Raw genomic sequence first — 15,036 nt, forward strand, 5'->3', positions numbered from 1 at the left:
CTCTAGTCTTGGTGCTGAGAAACTGGTTAGGATGTGATGAAGAATAACAACCAAAGTTGCCAAATTGTTCGTGGCTCTGAAGTTCATTGCAGTTTCAAAACTGATGTTTTCGGTTTCCCAATACTTTGCAATTGTTGCTCATTTTAATATCACTTTACTCAGCAAACAAACATTGAGGTCCTACCAAGAGCTAGCCCTTCCAGTAGAGATGGGGTTGCAGAGAGAACTAACCCTTTGCCTGATGGGGATGTTGGACAATTTCTGTGATGTGTGATAAGTAAGGAAGCCAAAGAGTATTGGAATCTAGAGGTGAAGATATAATCTGTACCTCGGAAATGGGTGAAGAAAAGGTAACATGTAAGCTGGGTTTTGAAGGATGAGTATGAGTTTGCCAGGCCACAAAGGAGTCAAGGGAGGCCTGTGGTAATGGCAAGTCAGAAGGAATAGCAATAACTTGAAATGCTCAGCAACACGAAGGTGCTTTGAGTGCTCAGGGAAGAAACTGTGACCAGAGCCTAGGACAAATTCAAGATGGGGCAGGCTGGAGATGAATGGTGGGTATCAGGTCAGTTTTCAGAAGACCTTGAATAACATGTTGGGGAGTTTCAATAGCATGTGGCAAGCAATAGGCAGCCAACATGGTTTCTGTATAAAGGAGTGATGGGATTATGTTTGTTTTCTAGGAAATGACATCTGGTGATGGTGGAGACACTTGATTACTTTCTGCTGTGCACCAAACACAAATATTTGAATAAAATGCTTTGCCTCCTAAGGAGAAGCAGAGATGTTTCCTACACTTGTCTTACTATGTCCATCCTTAGTTTACAACTCCTGTATGTATACTGTGTTTCCAAAACTCTCTTCCAAGTCACCATTTAGAACCTGGAAGTTTCCCTATAGAACTAATGTTCTTCACAGTGTTATGTAACTCCTATCACATCTGAAATAATGACAGTCCCATTGTAGACCCCAATTTCTGAGGGCATCTGAGCATAGCTCAGCACCTGGTGTGGGGTAAGCGTTTGATAACAGTATGTGGAATGGATAGTAAATCAATTCAGAATTCTAACTAGCCTTATAGGGGCTGACCTCCCCTTCCTAGGATAGCAAAGCATCTCTTCAGCTCTTGGCTTTCCTCCATCACTCTCAGGATGGCAAAAGAGGTAGGGAGACAGGAGCAAGAGTTAAAGGATTAGCCAGAACTTGGCAGGAAAGCAGGGCCACCCGCAGCTGTGGGCACAGCTGCAATGTAGCCGAATTTGTCTTTGGAGCTTTTTACTGCCTTTCATTTGTCGGCATCCTTCCTTCCTTCCTCCCTATCCCCAGCTTTGGAGACTACGCCCAGAGACATAGTCTCTCCAAAAGGACTGACATTATCTCATTCCTTCCCTTCTGTTTTTCATCTCTTCCAACTCTCAGCCTCCCTCTAGCTACAGGCAGGATGCTTGGGAGGAGAGGTGAACAATGATGGATATATCAGATTTCCATCTTCGGGGAGAGCTGGGGTCAAAACCTGCATGGAGATGGTAATATCCACCGCCATTTGTCAAGTGTATACTACACACGAGGCTGGTGCCAAGTGCATTACATGCACTATTTCACATTCTCGTGCCATGACTAATAGGTATTATTGTCCCCATTTTACAGAAGAGGAAACTGAGGCTCAAGGATACTGAATACTTAAATAACTTGCCTAGTGAGTTGCAGAGTTGGGATTTGAACCCATGTCTTTTTGTCTCTGGAGGCTACTCTTACTCTTGGAATTTTGAGTGCCAATCCTGTAACTCTTGGTTTTGAGCCCTTCTTCCTGAAGTGTGGAGAGCAAGGGCTGGCTGTGTATCCTGCTCAAGTCGGGCTACAGAAGCTTTTCAGAGATAAATCACAGCACTTGCGTGTTCCCTGTTTTCTTTCCACCCTCCTGACAGTAAACCTAGCAATACCAGGTTTTAGTTGTGCAAAAGAAATACTAATTACTATCATTTATCCATAATTACTACATAGCACAATTGTGATCACACGTATCATTGCCTGTGTCAGGGTAACTCTAAGTTTCCATTTTATTTGGTTATACTGAATTCTGTTCATATATTGCCAGGTTTCACAGTTCATTGATCACACGTGCCATCTCAAACTTGTGCCTTATAAAATCAAGGAGGATCTTGAGTGGGAGGCATGATGGGGAAGGCAGTTTGGTGGGGGGAGCTTGATTACCAGGTGAAGGCATTTGGAGGGTGTCCTGTGGGCACTTGGGAGCCTAGAAGTCACTGGGGGAGGGAAGCAGCATGGCCAAAGCCAAGATTTAGAAGGGGTCATTTTGGATGTGGTGAGCAGATTGATTCAGATGGAGATTATTTCCTGAAGTGCAGAAAGTGAAGCATCAAAGGAAAGTCGTCTTCTCAGATTTAGAAACGTGAGTTTGTACTCCTAATACCCCTTACAAGCTCTGACCTTAGACGTGTGCCTGATGGCAGTTTCCTTATCTAGATTGATTTATTGATTTTTCAGCCTCTTCTAGTCCAAAACTCCCATAATTTCCTGACAGCAGGAATGGCCATAAAAAGATTGGACTGTGGGAGAGACTGATAATGAATCAAAAGGAATCCAGGATGCTCAGATAATTGCTAGAGTTTCTCTTCCATGCTTATAGATTATTTCGTTAGTGTTAGTTTTTTAGTATTGAGGACGGAGCCATACATAAGAAGAGTTTTCCTCTAGCAAATGCGGGAAAATAAAAATGGGTCCACTTGTTTACAGTGTGTCAGTTGCTAGTTCATCCCCTTCTAGCTGCCCTCCCAGTGAGCCCCAGAGGAAAGGATGTGCCAGGCGTTCAATTCCGCATTTTAGGACGGGATTTTCTTGGGTATAGTTTGGCAAAGTAGGGCCCCTTTTTACAGGAGAAAGACCTATCTGTGATAGGTAGGGTAATGCTGTGATCTCAGTGGTTTAAAACCATGGAAATGTACTTACTCTTGTGTAGCCCACTTCTGGCGACAGGGAAGAGTGGAGATGACTTTGCTTCTGGCAGTGGTTCAGGGATCCCAGCTGATAGAGACTCCATCCTCAACACCTGACTTCTTCCTCAGGTCTTCCTGGGTGTCAACATCTAACCTGTAAATGCTGGAGGAGAGGGAGAATGGAGCAGTACTTGGGAGGCGTTTTCGGGGCAGGCCTGCGTGTGACATATACTACTCTGCCTACACCCCATTGGCCAGAACTCCGTTATATGGCTACAGAAAATTGCAGAAGAGGGTGGAAAATGTAGCCAAGGTGGGAAATATGTGCTCAGGAGGAAAAGGAGACAAGTGGTGGGTTTTCTCTGCCACAGGAGGTGTGTTAGAATACCAGCATTGCTGAGCTGAACAATTCACAGAGTTGGTCCCAGCTTCTGGGAATTGTAAGACAAAAACCTTCTAAAGCCCTCCTGATCTCTTCTTTGAGTACATTCAATGCAGGTGGCTTAAATAGACCTATATTTCACACATTCTGGATGATGCATAGCACCCCTCAAATGTTTGGTAGATATTAATGATGGCAATTTACATTCCATCACTGTTTTGTTCGTATAAAACTCTTGTTTGGTTCAAGTTTCACTTTTCCCTACAGTTTAGTCCATTTTTTTTTTGACCTCAGAAGGTTTATTAACATTTATCCTTCTGCCGAGGCAACTCTAAAAAGAAGTCTTTAAAAATGACACCTGTAACAGGTTTATAGTCAAGGTTAAATTGATCTCATGCTTAGGTTCAAAAACAGTTGCCATGTTAGATTAAATAAAAGTGCATACACCTTCATTCAGGATGCATAGTCAAACTCAGAAAGTGATCAAGGAAACCACGTAGAAAAACACTATTGAGCCAAATTAAAAGAGACACAAAGTAGGTAATTTTGTGATCATAGCTGCCTGTTGCAGCTGTACAAACCAAGCTAATGAGATGGTGATGTAATCTCTTGTTGCAAAGAATAAAGTGATTTCCCATGAGATTAAGCATGACCTTCCCAACCCTGTGCTCAAGGTCTGGATAGCTTCTCTGCTCTCCCCCAAACTCTAGGATCATTATTAGATGTGAATTTATGAATTGAATGATTTGTAGGGTAAGCTGAATTCTGCAATTTTTAAAAAAATCTTGCCTTTAATGTTTATGTTATAGTTCAGTAACAAACTTCTCATTGGTATAATTCCTGATGTCTGGATGGTCTTGTAATGTATCCTTTGTAGCTATATTCTCAGTGTTACGTCCCTTGTGGAGCTATTATATTGGCTGCTGGAAGAATCAGAATGAACCAGAGTGAAGTAGAGATTTGAGGTTTTTTCTTTTTAATCACAGATAAGAACAAATTTTTTCAGTTTGTATTTTATAACCATTAAACAATGATTGAGGGTTGCCACAGCTGGATATTAAGTGTTACAAAGAGTTAATAAATTCAGCCTGTGGTCCAATCAGAACATCAGCATAATTCCTAGGTGTTTCAATAATTGTTTCTTTAAAGAATCTAATCTTTAATCTTTTAAGAACAGTATTCCATAGAATTTGTGCAGAGCATGTCTTTAATTCATCTTCCCAAAAACTCAAGATGGCCATGCATTAGGTTGTGTGACAATGAACCACATATGTGCATAGTTCTGGTCTTCCTGTGGGTTTTAAATCTACTAGTGAGCATGCCCCATGAGGAAACAACCTGGGGTCTCTCCTGCCTTCCTTTATATCCTTGTGCCGAGCTTCAGGCCAGAACATCATGCATGCTCCATAAATATTTGTTGAGTACGTGAAGGAACATATGAAATATCCTTCCTTGAAATAGGTCACAGTGTGTTTCAGATTTAGAATGTGAGTTCAGTAGATACCATTTAATTTCCATTGTATAAGAAACACATGTATTTTTGCTTACCTTTAATGTCATTAACTTTTTCATAATTGAGGATTATCCAAGATCATGACTTGACTTCCTGTTTCTAGTCATTTCTGACCACACATATATTAGGCAAGCTATACACATTTGTTGAGTTGATTCATTTATGTAAGATTTTTGTCCAAATGTGGCCAGAAAAAGAAAATAAGTAAAACTTATCTTAGTCTTTGGCAGCTGGCTGATGGAAAAATTGAAACTAAGATGACCTGAACTTACTTAGCAGAAAGAGGTATGCTCAGTATACTAAATGAGTATGAATATGCAAAATTCCACTTACCAAATGCTAGCAACACGCACTGTCCAACTGACTCCTCACTACAATCCTGGATGGAAAGTGAGGTTTTCAAAATCCCCGTTTTGGGAATCCCAATAAGGGAAAACTGAGATTCTGATCAAGTGACTTCCCAAAGGCACATAGCTAATGAGTGTTCAATTTAGCTTTTAAAACCTAGACTACTTACTCCAAAGTCACTACACCTTCCTATTCATTAAGTGTTAAAGATTCGTTCTCTCATTCTCTCTCTCCTTCTCTTTGTGTGTGTGTGTGTGTGTGTGTGTGTGTGTGTGTGTGTGTGTGTGTTGAGTTGTACTTTGATGGTACATACTGAAGCCGGACTTTCTAAAGCACTAAGTTTCAGTATAAAATGACTGGCCTAAGACATAAAGGCTGTCCTGTCCCTAAGACATGAAGGTCTTCACATCTGTCTGGAGCTCAGTCTTTTCTTCTATAAAAATGGTGGAATGAATACATGACCTGTCTCTATAGGACAGGATAGTTGGAGCTGGTACATCTCAGAAGGTTCATGAATATGAAATATCATCATCTCTTTAAAGTATGTCATCAGTAAGTATTTATTGAAAATATTTATATTTTAGTTTACATAGGAAGGCAATAGTGGTTTTCAATAAAATTGCAAGTGAATATCCTTGACTCTTACTCATAGCTTTATTTTGAAACGTGCAAGAAACGTCCTCGGTTTAATGCAAAATACAGGATAAGCAGGTGTTGGGCATTCCTGCAATGTAAATTCAGTGTAATCTTCTTTAATTTTTTTTAACGTTTTTATTTATTTTTGAGACCGAGAGAGACAGAGCATGAATGGGGGAGGGGCAGAGAGAGAGGGAGACACAGAATCGGAAGCAGGCTCCAGGCTCCGAGCCATCAGCCCAGAGCCCGACGCGGGGCTCGAACTCACAGACTGTGAGATCGTGACCTGAGCCGAAGTCGGACGCTCAACCGACTGAGCCACCCAGGCGCCCCAAGTGTAATCTTCTATTGTTGTGTACTGTAAACTGTGTACAGAGCAGGTGCAATGTTTATATTAGAAAATATACCTGCCTTGATCTTTTAAGAATACTTTGGCATTTTATTTTTTAATTTATGGTTAAACATTTTGACAGATGTCATAGTTTATTTGCTGCTCTTTTAATTAAGGTCTAGAATCATAGTTGTTTTTTTTTTGACATCATGTGACAGGAAAGATTTCTGCCTTATAATTCTACAAAGGAAAAATATAATGAAGTACTTAAGACTTTGAAAAATCTAAACCTGGATAAAAGAGGGGTTGGTGGGCATTGTTATTAAAATTATTAATACAAAGGTGCCTCTTTAAAGGAAGAGTTTTAATTTATAAATTCTTTGCTAGGGTGTTTGTTGTTCTTTCTGCTTTGGCTAATCAGTGGCAAAGCTTGGGGATCTTGTAGCAATGGTATTTCTATTTCATTAGAAAAATCTAAAAGCATTAGAGAAGATGCTTGATCTAAAATGCTATGAATTGAATTAGTATAAAATAAATGCTTACACACAAATGTAGAGAAACATTTATAGAGAGCTTATTATGCACCAGGCTCTGTGCTAGCTCCTTACATATTTTGTCACATTTATGCCTCAGTGATGCCAGTGCAATTGGTATTATTGTGTTTCTGTGTTATAGTCAAGGAAACTGAAGTCATTGGACTTGGCCCTAAGTAATACTCCTAGTGCATGGCCGAGGTGGGCTTTGGATTCGTCAGTTGGACTCTGGAGCCAGTGCTCTCACCCCTGTCAGCTCCATATCTGTCTGCAGTCAACAGCTATTAAAAAAGGACACAGGTCCACGTATATAGATAAGGCATACTCTCAAAGGTACATTGTTCAGCCTCCAAGTAATATTGGTAAGTGGCAAAGCAGGGTGTAGGACAGTGGGTATGATTTGCTACATCCGTCCTTTTAAGATATATATATATATATATATATATATACACATATATATACACACGTATACATATATACATATATACATATGTACATACATATATATATACATATATACACACATATATACATATATATATATATATATATATATATATATATATATATATCTTTATACATTTTCTTTGCAAGGTCTTTAAAGTTACCTTCCAGGAATAGTCTGGGGCCCTGTGAGACTGGGGTCACAGTGAGACTTATGTTCTATTGTATATCCTTTTGGATTATCAATAATGTGCACAGAAAACATTTTAAAATCCAGCTTAAAATGGCACTGTTAAGGACTAGTGAGAAAAGTAACACATCTTAAGAGTTTCATATATTTAAAAACTTTGCTTTGGATACATCATATCTATCTGCTTATTTTAAACCATAAGATATGGGACGTTAACACTGCCCAAGAGAGCATGCTGATCCAGGAAACTTGGGTGCTGGGCCTGATTATACCACTAATCAGCTCCGGAGAAGTTACTCATTCATCATCATCAGGCTTCAGTTTTCTAAGCGGTAAAATGAGGAGAGAACACATTGTCTTCTGACATAAAAAACCAGTAATTCCAAAATAAGTTATAAAGAAGCGCTTTTTAAAAAAGATTAGACTCACGGTTAAAACTAAGTGGGGTCATGAAAAGAGTGCCGTCTTGACTCTCGGCAGGCGAACAGGCATGCATCTGCTCTGAGTGGTGCCTGTTGGTGGCAGTGCGTTGGAATTGCAGGGAAAGTTACCAAGAACAGGCACCTGATCCTTGGAGCAAACCACTATCCTGTCTGTCATAAGCACGGGGGCAATATTTCTCAGTTCATTAATACGCAGTGTGTCAGAGTCAAACATAGGCTGTGTTTAAGACTAATTCACTATACTGTTTCAATGAATCTTTTGTTACTGATTTGTAGAGATCTATCAAGCATAGGTTCTTCAGAATTTTCTATAATTTCGGATTCCATGAATTGTAACAGAAGTTGGCAGACTTATTCTGTAAAGAGCCAAATAGGAAAAATTGTCTGCTTTGTGGGCCATATGTTCTCTGTCATAGTAACTCGACTGTGCTGTCACAAAAGCAGCAGTAGATAGTACATAAATGAAGGGGTATGGCTGTGCTCCAGTAAAACTTTTTTTTTTATTTAAAAATTTTTAAAATTAAGTTTCTTTATTTATTTTGAGAGAGAGAGAGAGTGTGAGCAGGGGAGGGGCAGAGAGAGAGGAAGAGAGAGAATTTCAAGCAGGCTCTGCACTGACAGCACAGAGCCCGACGTGGGACTCGAACTCCTGAACCGTGAGACTATGACCTGAGCCAAAACCAAGAGTCGGATGCTTAACCAACCCAGGCACCCCTACAACTTTGTTTACAAAACAGGCCCTGGGCCATGTTTGGCCCATAGGTTGTAGTATGCGGAACCCGGAGTTGTAATAAACCCCTGGCCTAAGTTTCTCTTTGCACTGCATCCTGAGATAAGTTACCCGATGGCCTCTCCTGTAATTCCTGACTGTGGGAATAAATGCGTGCATTCTACATCTCCTTACCTTCAACTATTCCTTTCTGAATAACCTGGTTTGCAAATGCGACGCTCCACCACATCACCCCGATGCCAACCCTATTTTCGTTTTACAGGTTGCCTTCCTTGTTTCTTTTCACTCTGAACTATTTCCTGAAGACAAGTAGTTATAGTTGTTTCTTTTGCATTCCTTTGCTTATATTACTATTTTTACGTGATTTCAACCTTTACCCCCCAAAATGTTTTGTTCACATATCTTCTGTACCTAGGGAATTGTGGTGAGCCTTATTTAGAATCTTTAAGACATGATTGGTTAACCTCTGGCTAAACATATTCTTCCCTTTCTTAAGTGAAGATCACCCACATTTAATAAGCCACTCTCAAGGAACAAAAGGGTCTGGAGGTAGAATTAGTCTTGGCAAATTATTGCAAAGACAGATGTTGGTCCCTGAACTTAATGCATTCCTGGAGAGACCCCTGCCTTGGCCAGGAAATTTGGGAACAGGCCTTGCCCTATAGTAACAGTTGGCTTCAGTCCTAGACAGTTCCCTCCCAACCGCATTCCAGTTCGAATCCTTGTCCCTTCCCTTGATACAGCTCCCCGTCTCCATCTCTTCTTCTCTCCCAACATTTCTAAGTTCTAAAACTTCGCCCACTCTGGACAAACTTGACGTAGGCAAAGCTTTTCACTTGTACGCATGAAGGCTCATAGATTACTGAGATTTACTACATGCTTTAAATTCACTACTTTTCCTATTCAGCAATTTGGCTATAGCCCCGGATAAAGGTGATTTGTGTGATCCATCTTGCTTTAATGTCTCACTTGACATTCTGCCTTTTTTGTGACAGGTTGCTGAATGCTATAAAGCCAGGACTTGTTAAAAAGATCAATAGATTGCCTACCCCCATTGCGGGATTGGTGAGTATCCAGAATTGAGATTTATTTTCCAATATTCCTTTGCTCTAACCTAAGGGTCATGACAGTGCCATTTATTACAGTGCTCCCCTGCAATATATATTCCACTTGAATGAGAACGCATTGAATCCATTAAACTGAGAGGTCATTTAAAAATGGAAGATCGCAGTTCCGCTTAAATGGCATCTTAGCCTTTGTTTGTATTTTTCCCATGAGTGATAAGGACCTTCATTCTTAAAGAGGTAAATTTGTTTTGAGGTGAGAGTATGATAATTAGGTTGACCCCAGGGGGAAGAATGTGATTGTAATGATTTCAGTTTTTCATTGCATTCCCCTGGAAGGAAGGGGAGTGGGGGTAAGGAAAGAGAAGTTCATGATTAACAAGCAGCACTTCCATCATAAACTGCTGTTTTCAACCTTAAAATCTACTTGTGTTTAAATACCACATTTGTAGACCAACTCTTCTAAAGGCATAATGGACACTAAAGTGATCCTTACGTCATCTGGAGAATTGTTGAAGCAAAGCCCTTGCCCTTCTGAACCTGTCCGTTTAAACAGACAAAATTCACATGTTCACACGTGGCTAGAGGCAGGTTTTTATGCATTGATATGTTTCCTAACTCTTGGCAACTAATCTTAATTCTCTAGTTGATGTTGCCTTTGATGTAAAAGGGGGGGAAAGGTGGATGATCAAGAAGACAAACACACCTTAGTTCTGGAAGGAACATGCACACATACACATGTGCACAAAAAGCTGAGGATATGTGTGGCCTGGTAAGGACTCACTGTGTCCATTGTGACCTCCTTCTCTGCATGTGGTTTTTGCAAAAAACAATTAGAAAAAAAATGTCAAGAATTTAGGCAGCCTCCTACATAGACCTTATTGGTTGTTGTTAAAAAATTTCTCAGCCGTATCAGGATGATTAATTGAAATTAGATGTATCCATCTTCCCCCAATCACGCTCTCTCTGTGTCTCTCAAAAATGAATAAACATGAGAAAAAAAAAAAGAAATTAGATGTATCCCCTCCCCCCCAAAGAAAACTGTGTTTGAGAACATGTGAGGGTCATGGTAATAAGGTACCTGATTTCAGCAAGTTAACAAAGTTGATTTTTTTTTATCATAATAATTGCTATTTCTGTGGATGCATTTTATTTCCCATACTGGTTAGTAGTAAGCTGGTGACTAGTCACTAAAAACCCCTCTAACTGTTAAAAACTGAGAACAAACTGAGGGTTGATGGGGGGTGGGAGGGAGGGCAGGGTGGGAGGGAGGGCAGGGTGGGTGATGGGTATTGAGGAGGGCACCTTTTGGGATGAGCACTGGGTGTTGTATGGAAACCAATTTGACAGTAAATTTCATATATTAAAAAAAAAAAAAACCCTCTAATTTTGTTTATCAGAATCATGTAGCCAAGTAAGTTAATAAATAGATAGATAGATTTGGAAGGAATGGATTTGAATAATTTTATAAAATAAGTAATCCATATATCTGTATTATATATTATATATGTAGTAATGTGTACACATATTATTTTAAAACTTTTTATTAAGTCCATTTCTTCCAGATGTTAAGGTCATAGTCTTAATGATGCTGACAAATATCTGTGTGGCCCCAAGCCTGTGGCATCTCCTGACCTTGGAACTCTGGGATTTCATGTTATCGGAACAAAATGTGTAGCCTGAAGTCAAGGGAGGTCCCAGTACAATCCATGTCAACAGAAGCAAGTAGCCCAGAGTCCAGAAAGCTAAGGAGAAGGGGTTTTGAAACCTTAATTCAAATGTGAATCATAAATCATTTTAGTAAAATTAAGGGTTTAGGACATGTGCATTGATCTTTATATCATTTCTTATCATAGATCAAATGTTGTTCTTTACATGATGCCTCTACTTGGAGCAGGCAGGAGTTCGAGTCATGAAAACAAGGGGCTCTGGTTGCTTTGCTTCCATTTATGTCCTTGACTTTTATTTCTCCTCTTTCCTTTTTCATTTGAATGTCCTTTTTACTTTATCCTTGCCATCATTTTTTCTCTCTCTTGCCCTTTTCCAAATAATACTTCCTCACTTACCTTCATTATTCATCCCTTACATCGTCTTTACCATTTTATTATTGTGATACTGCCATTTATAATAAGAAATAAATATTTGGTCTTTGTCTGCTTCGGGCACAGAACTCCTAAAACCCTTGGAACTTCCAAAGCAACAAGAACAGCAGCGGGGAGGATCTTTGTAGTGATATTTGGTCTTTTGTCATTGGTTCCTGAAATAGCTCCAGTTCCTGAGGTTTGAAGGAGTACCTTGTTATTCATAACAAGCCCTCCCGGCCCCCACTTCAACCACACCTTAATTTATGTAAATAGGTGACTTTTGGAGAGCCCTAAGGGGTGTGGGGGGAGCTAGTTCCCAGGGGAACCAACCAGGTGATTAGAGGGCTGGAACTTTCAGCCCCAACCCCCAAACTTCAGGGAAGGGAGAGGGGCTGGTGATTGAGTTCAATCGCCAATGGCCAATGAAGCCTCCATAAAAACTCAAAAAAGGACAGAGGTTTGGAGAGCTTACAGGCTGGTGAGCCCATGGAGATTCGGGGAAAGTGGTGGTCCCAGAAAGCATGGAAGCTTTCTGCCCTTTCCCACATGTCTTGCCCTATGTACTTTTTCATGGGGCTGTTCATTTGTATCATTTATAATATCTTTATGATAAACTGGTAACTGTGTGCACATATTTCTCTGAGTTCTATGAGCCACTCTAGCAAATTAATCAAGCCCAAGAAGGGGGTCATGGGAACCTCAGATTTACAGCCTGTTGGTCAGAAGCACAGGTAACAACCTGGCTTTGGGATTGGCATCTGAAGTGGGAGAGGGGCAAGTCTTATGCGACTGAGCCCTTAACCTGTGGGATCTGACGCTCTCTCCAAGTAAATTTCAGAACTGAGTGAATTGCTTGATGGTATTGAAAAAACACACAACAGAGTTATCCTTAGTTCAAAAAAGTACTTGTATAAGTATAGTTAATTGCTACCCATTCATTAATGATTCCTGAAACTACAAGTCTGGTCAAACCCCTTTTCTCTCCTCCCATTACCTTCAAAACAACATTGACAAAAACTAGGGCGGTAGTGGGGGTCCTGGCAAGAAACAAAACTGCCACCCTTCTCCCCTCCATCCCCCCATTCTGTTAATGTCCTTCTAGGTTCTCTCTTCAAACCTAAGGTCTGCTGCCTTTCCGTACCCATGTTCTTGTCTGTCTCCCTGACTCCAGCTCTTCATAATAGTGACCCAAATCATCACTGCTCACCACTTTTTTTTCTCCTGAACTCTGAACCTCTTGTTCTGTTTACTGGACGGCTCCATCCCAATGTCCTATCAGCACCACAACTCAACGTATTCAAATTAGACTTAAATGACCACTCCCACTCACCAATTTCCCAATGTCAGTAAAGGCATCATAGACATGCACAGGCCCGGTTCAGCTCTCAAGAGAATTTAGCAACTTTCTCCAATCTGCTTGTCTGAGTCTCCTTGGCCACCAGACAAGGCCTAGAGCAGGCCTCATCTCTTGCCTGGATTATTACAGTCAACCCATAGTTCCTCAAATATTATTCACTCTCATGCACGATGCCTTTGCTCATGATACTTCTTATGAATATAATGCTTTCCCCCTGGATTCTTGACACAATCCCATTTATTTATCAAGACCCACTTCCTTGGTGAAGCCTTTAATGTTTATGGTGCATACAATCTTATTATAGAATACAGTTAGCATTTCTTGGTTTAGGAAAAATGACAATATATTAGAGAGATCAAAAATAGCTCTGTTGAAATACGCTTTGGGGAGTAAGATTTTGAATAACTGTTGTTAACAATTTGAAATAGAAGGTATGTAAATGGTTTAGTATTCATGCTAAGATATTGTAGCTTTAAACAGTTAATTGGCCATAATCAAACTTACCAATACGTATAATGGGTACAAATGATGTAAGGTGTCCTAGTGATGCACTAAGAAGTCACAGCATCACATCGATAGAGTATCTGCCAAATCCAACTCTGAGGGTACAATCAGACAAATCCAATTTGAGGAGACATACTGTGAAAACACCTCCCAAAGCCTGGAAAAATGGTTACAGATGAAAGGTGACTTCGGAGATATGCCAAAGGACATGTGATCCTTGGTTGAGAAGGAGCAACTATGATAGAGGTTATTGGGACAATTGGGGCAATTTGAGTGTAGATTGAATATTGGATAACAGTATTCTCTCAGTATTGAACTTCCTGCATGTGACAAGTGTATTGTCAAAGATAGTTGTATAATTAGGGGAATGAATTCTCTTGATGGCAGGAGGCGTATCTAGAGATGAAGTGTCACAATGTGTACATTAATCCTCTAAGTGTTCCACAAAAAGAAGTCAGTGTATGCAGTGTATAATTTTATATATACATACACTGGACAGAGAGAGACAAAAGAAAAGAAGGGAAATGTGGCAAAATGTTGGATCTAGAGAAAGGGTATAGAGTTTTCATGGTACTGTTCGTGCAACTTTTTGGTAGGCTTGAAAATTTGCAATATAGAGTTGGAGATTAAAAAACATTAATTCTCTTATCTTTTCTTGAGGGGCTGGGTGGGGTCTTGAATAAGCAGATTTGAAGATGGCAAAGGCCACCTTGGGTTAGCAGAGATGCAGTCCTTTATGTGGGCATATTCTTCACGTGACCTTTTCTTCCTCTTTTATTGGTGACAGGAAAAAGCAGACAGAGCCCCTCAAATGCACCTACAGACTTCTAGGCTGGTTTTGAACTTTGTCAGGGGTTGACAGCTCACTGACCATCTAGTGATCAGGAAGTCCTCAGTAGCTGGGGCTATGGAGATCTAGGAAGCGTGGCAAGAGGGCTTTTCATGCCTGGAACCCATGCCTGTGTGTCTTAATGGCCTGGTGTTGAGAAGAATCCATTAAGATGGCCCAGCTGCTTGACTTGACGATAAATAGAAAAGTGTGTTTTCACATAGCAATCGCAAATTATAAACACGTGTAGATTTACAAAGCATGAATAGGTGTATTTTAGCCCCTGAGTTGAGCTGTGGTTACAAAGAATTCAGGGGTGAAGGTGTTAAAACAAAGTAGTTGAAAATGATTTCCTGGCAAGAATGCAAAGACCCTGGATCCAGGTCTGGGTTTCTTCTGTAACGATTGCTGACACATGAAGCCGCGTGGTGACTGCCTGCAGATGTGTGCATTCTTTTCTAGGTGTTAGTGATACTGTTAGCTCTTGCCAGAGAGAAAGACCTCAAATTTAGGTCTTGGCATACCAAAGACTTTAAAAAACGCTGCCCTGTAATCTGCCAGTTGGTCAGGATTGCACAATCGAGCCACATCCTGAAACTCAATTTAATGGTCATTAGAGATTGTGCTAAATTGTTTCATCCCAGAAACAGACTTTGTGCAAGAGACACAAATGTATGAAATCCTTGCTAACAAT

The 15,036-nt window shown here is 40.3% G+C and overlaps 1 protein-coding gene across 9 annotated transcripts in view; it reads left to right on the top strand.

Annotated features, from left to right (window-relative positions):
• The window catches only part of LIMCH1 (LIM and calponin homology domains 1), a 327,784-nt gene that overhangs the window by 140,415 nt on the left and 172,333 nt on the right, over positions 1-15,036 (top strand). For all 9 annotated transcript variants that reach the window (XM_049631913.1, XM_049631920.1, XM_049631908.1 and 6 more), the window contains exon 3: positions 9,500-9,569. In XM_049631913.1, the coding sequence (XP_049487870.1) occupies positions 9,500-9,569 (70 nt within the window). The remainder of the gene's footprint in view (positions 1-9,499; positions 9,570-15,036) is intronic.

This window comes from Panthera uncia, chromosome B1 (assembly GCF_023721935.1).
Source record: "Panthera uncia isolate 11264 chromosome B1, Puncia_PCG_1.0, whole genome shotgun sequence".
In the NCBI taxonomy this organism is placed as follows: domain Eukaryota; kingdom Metazoa; phylum Chordata; class Mammalia; order Carnivora; family Felidae; genus Panthera; species Panthera uncia.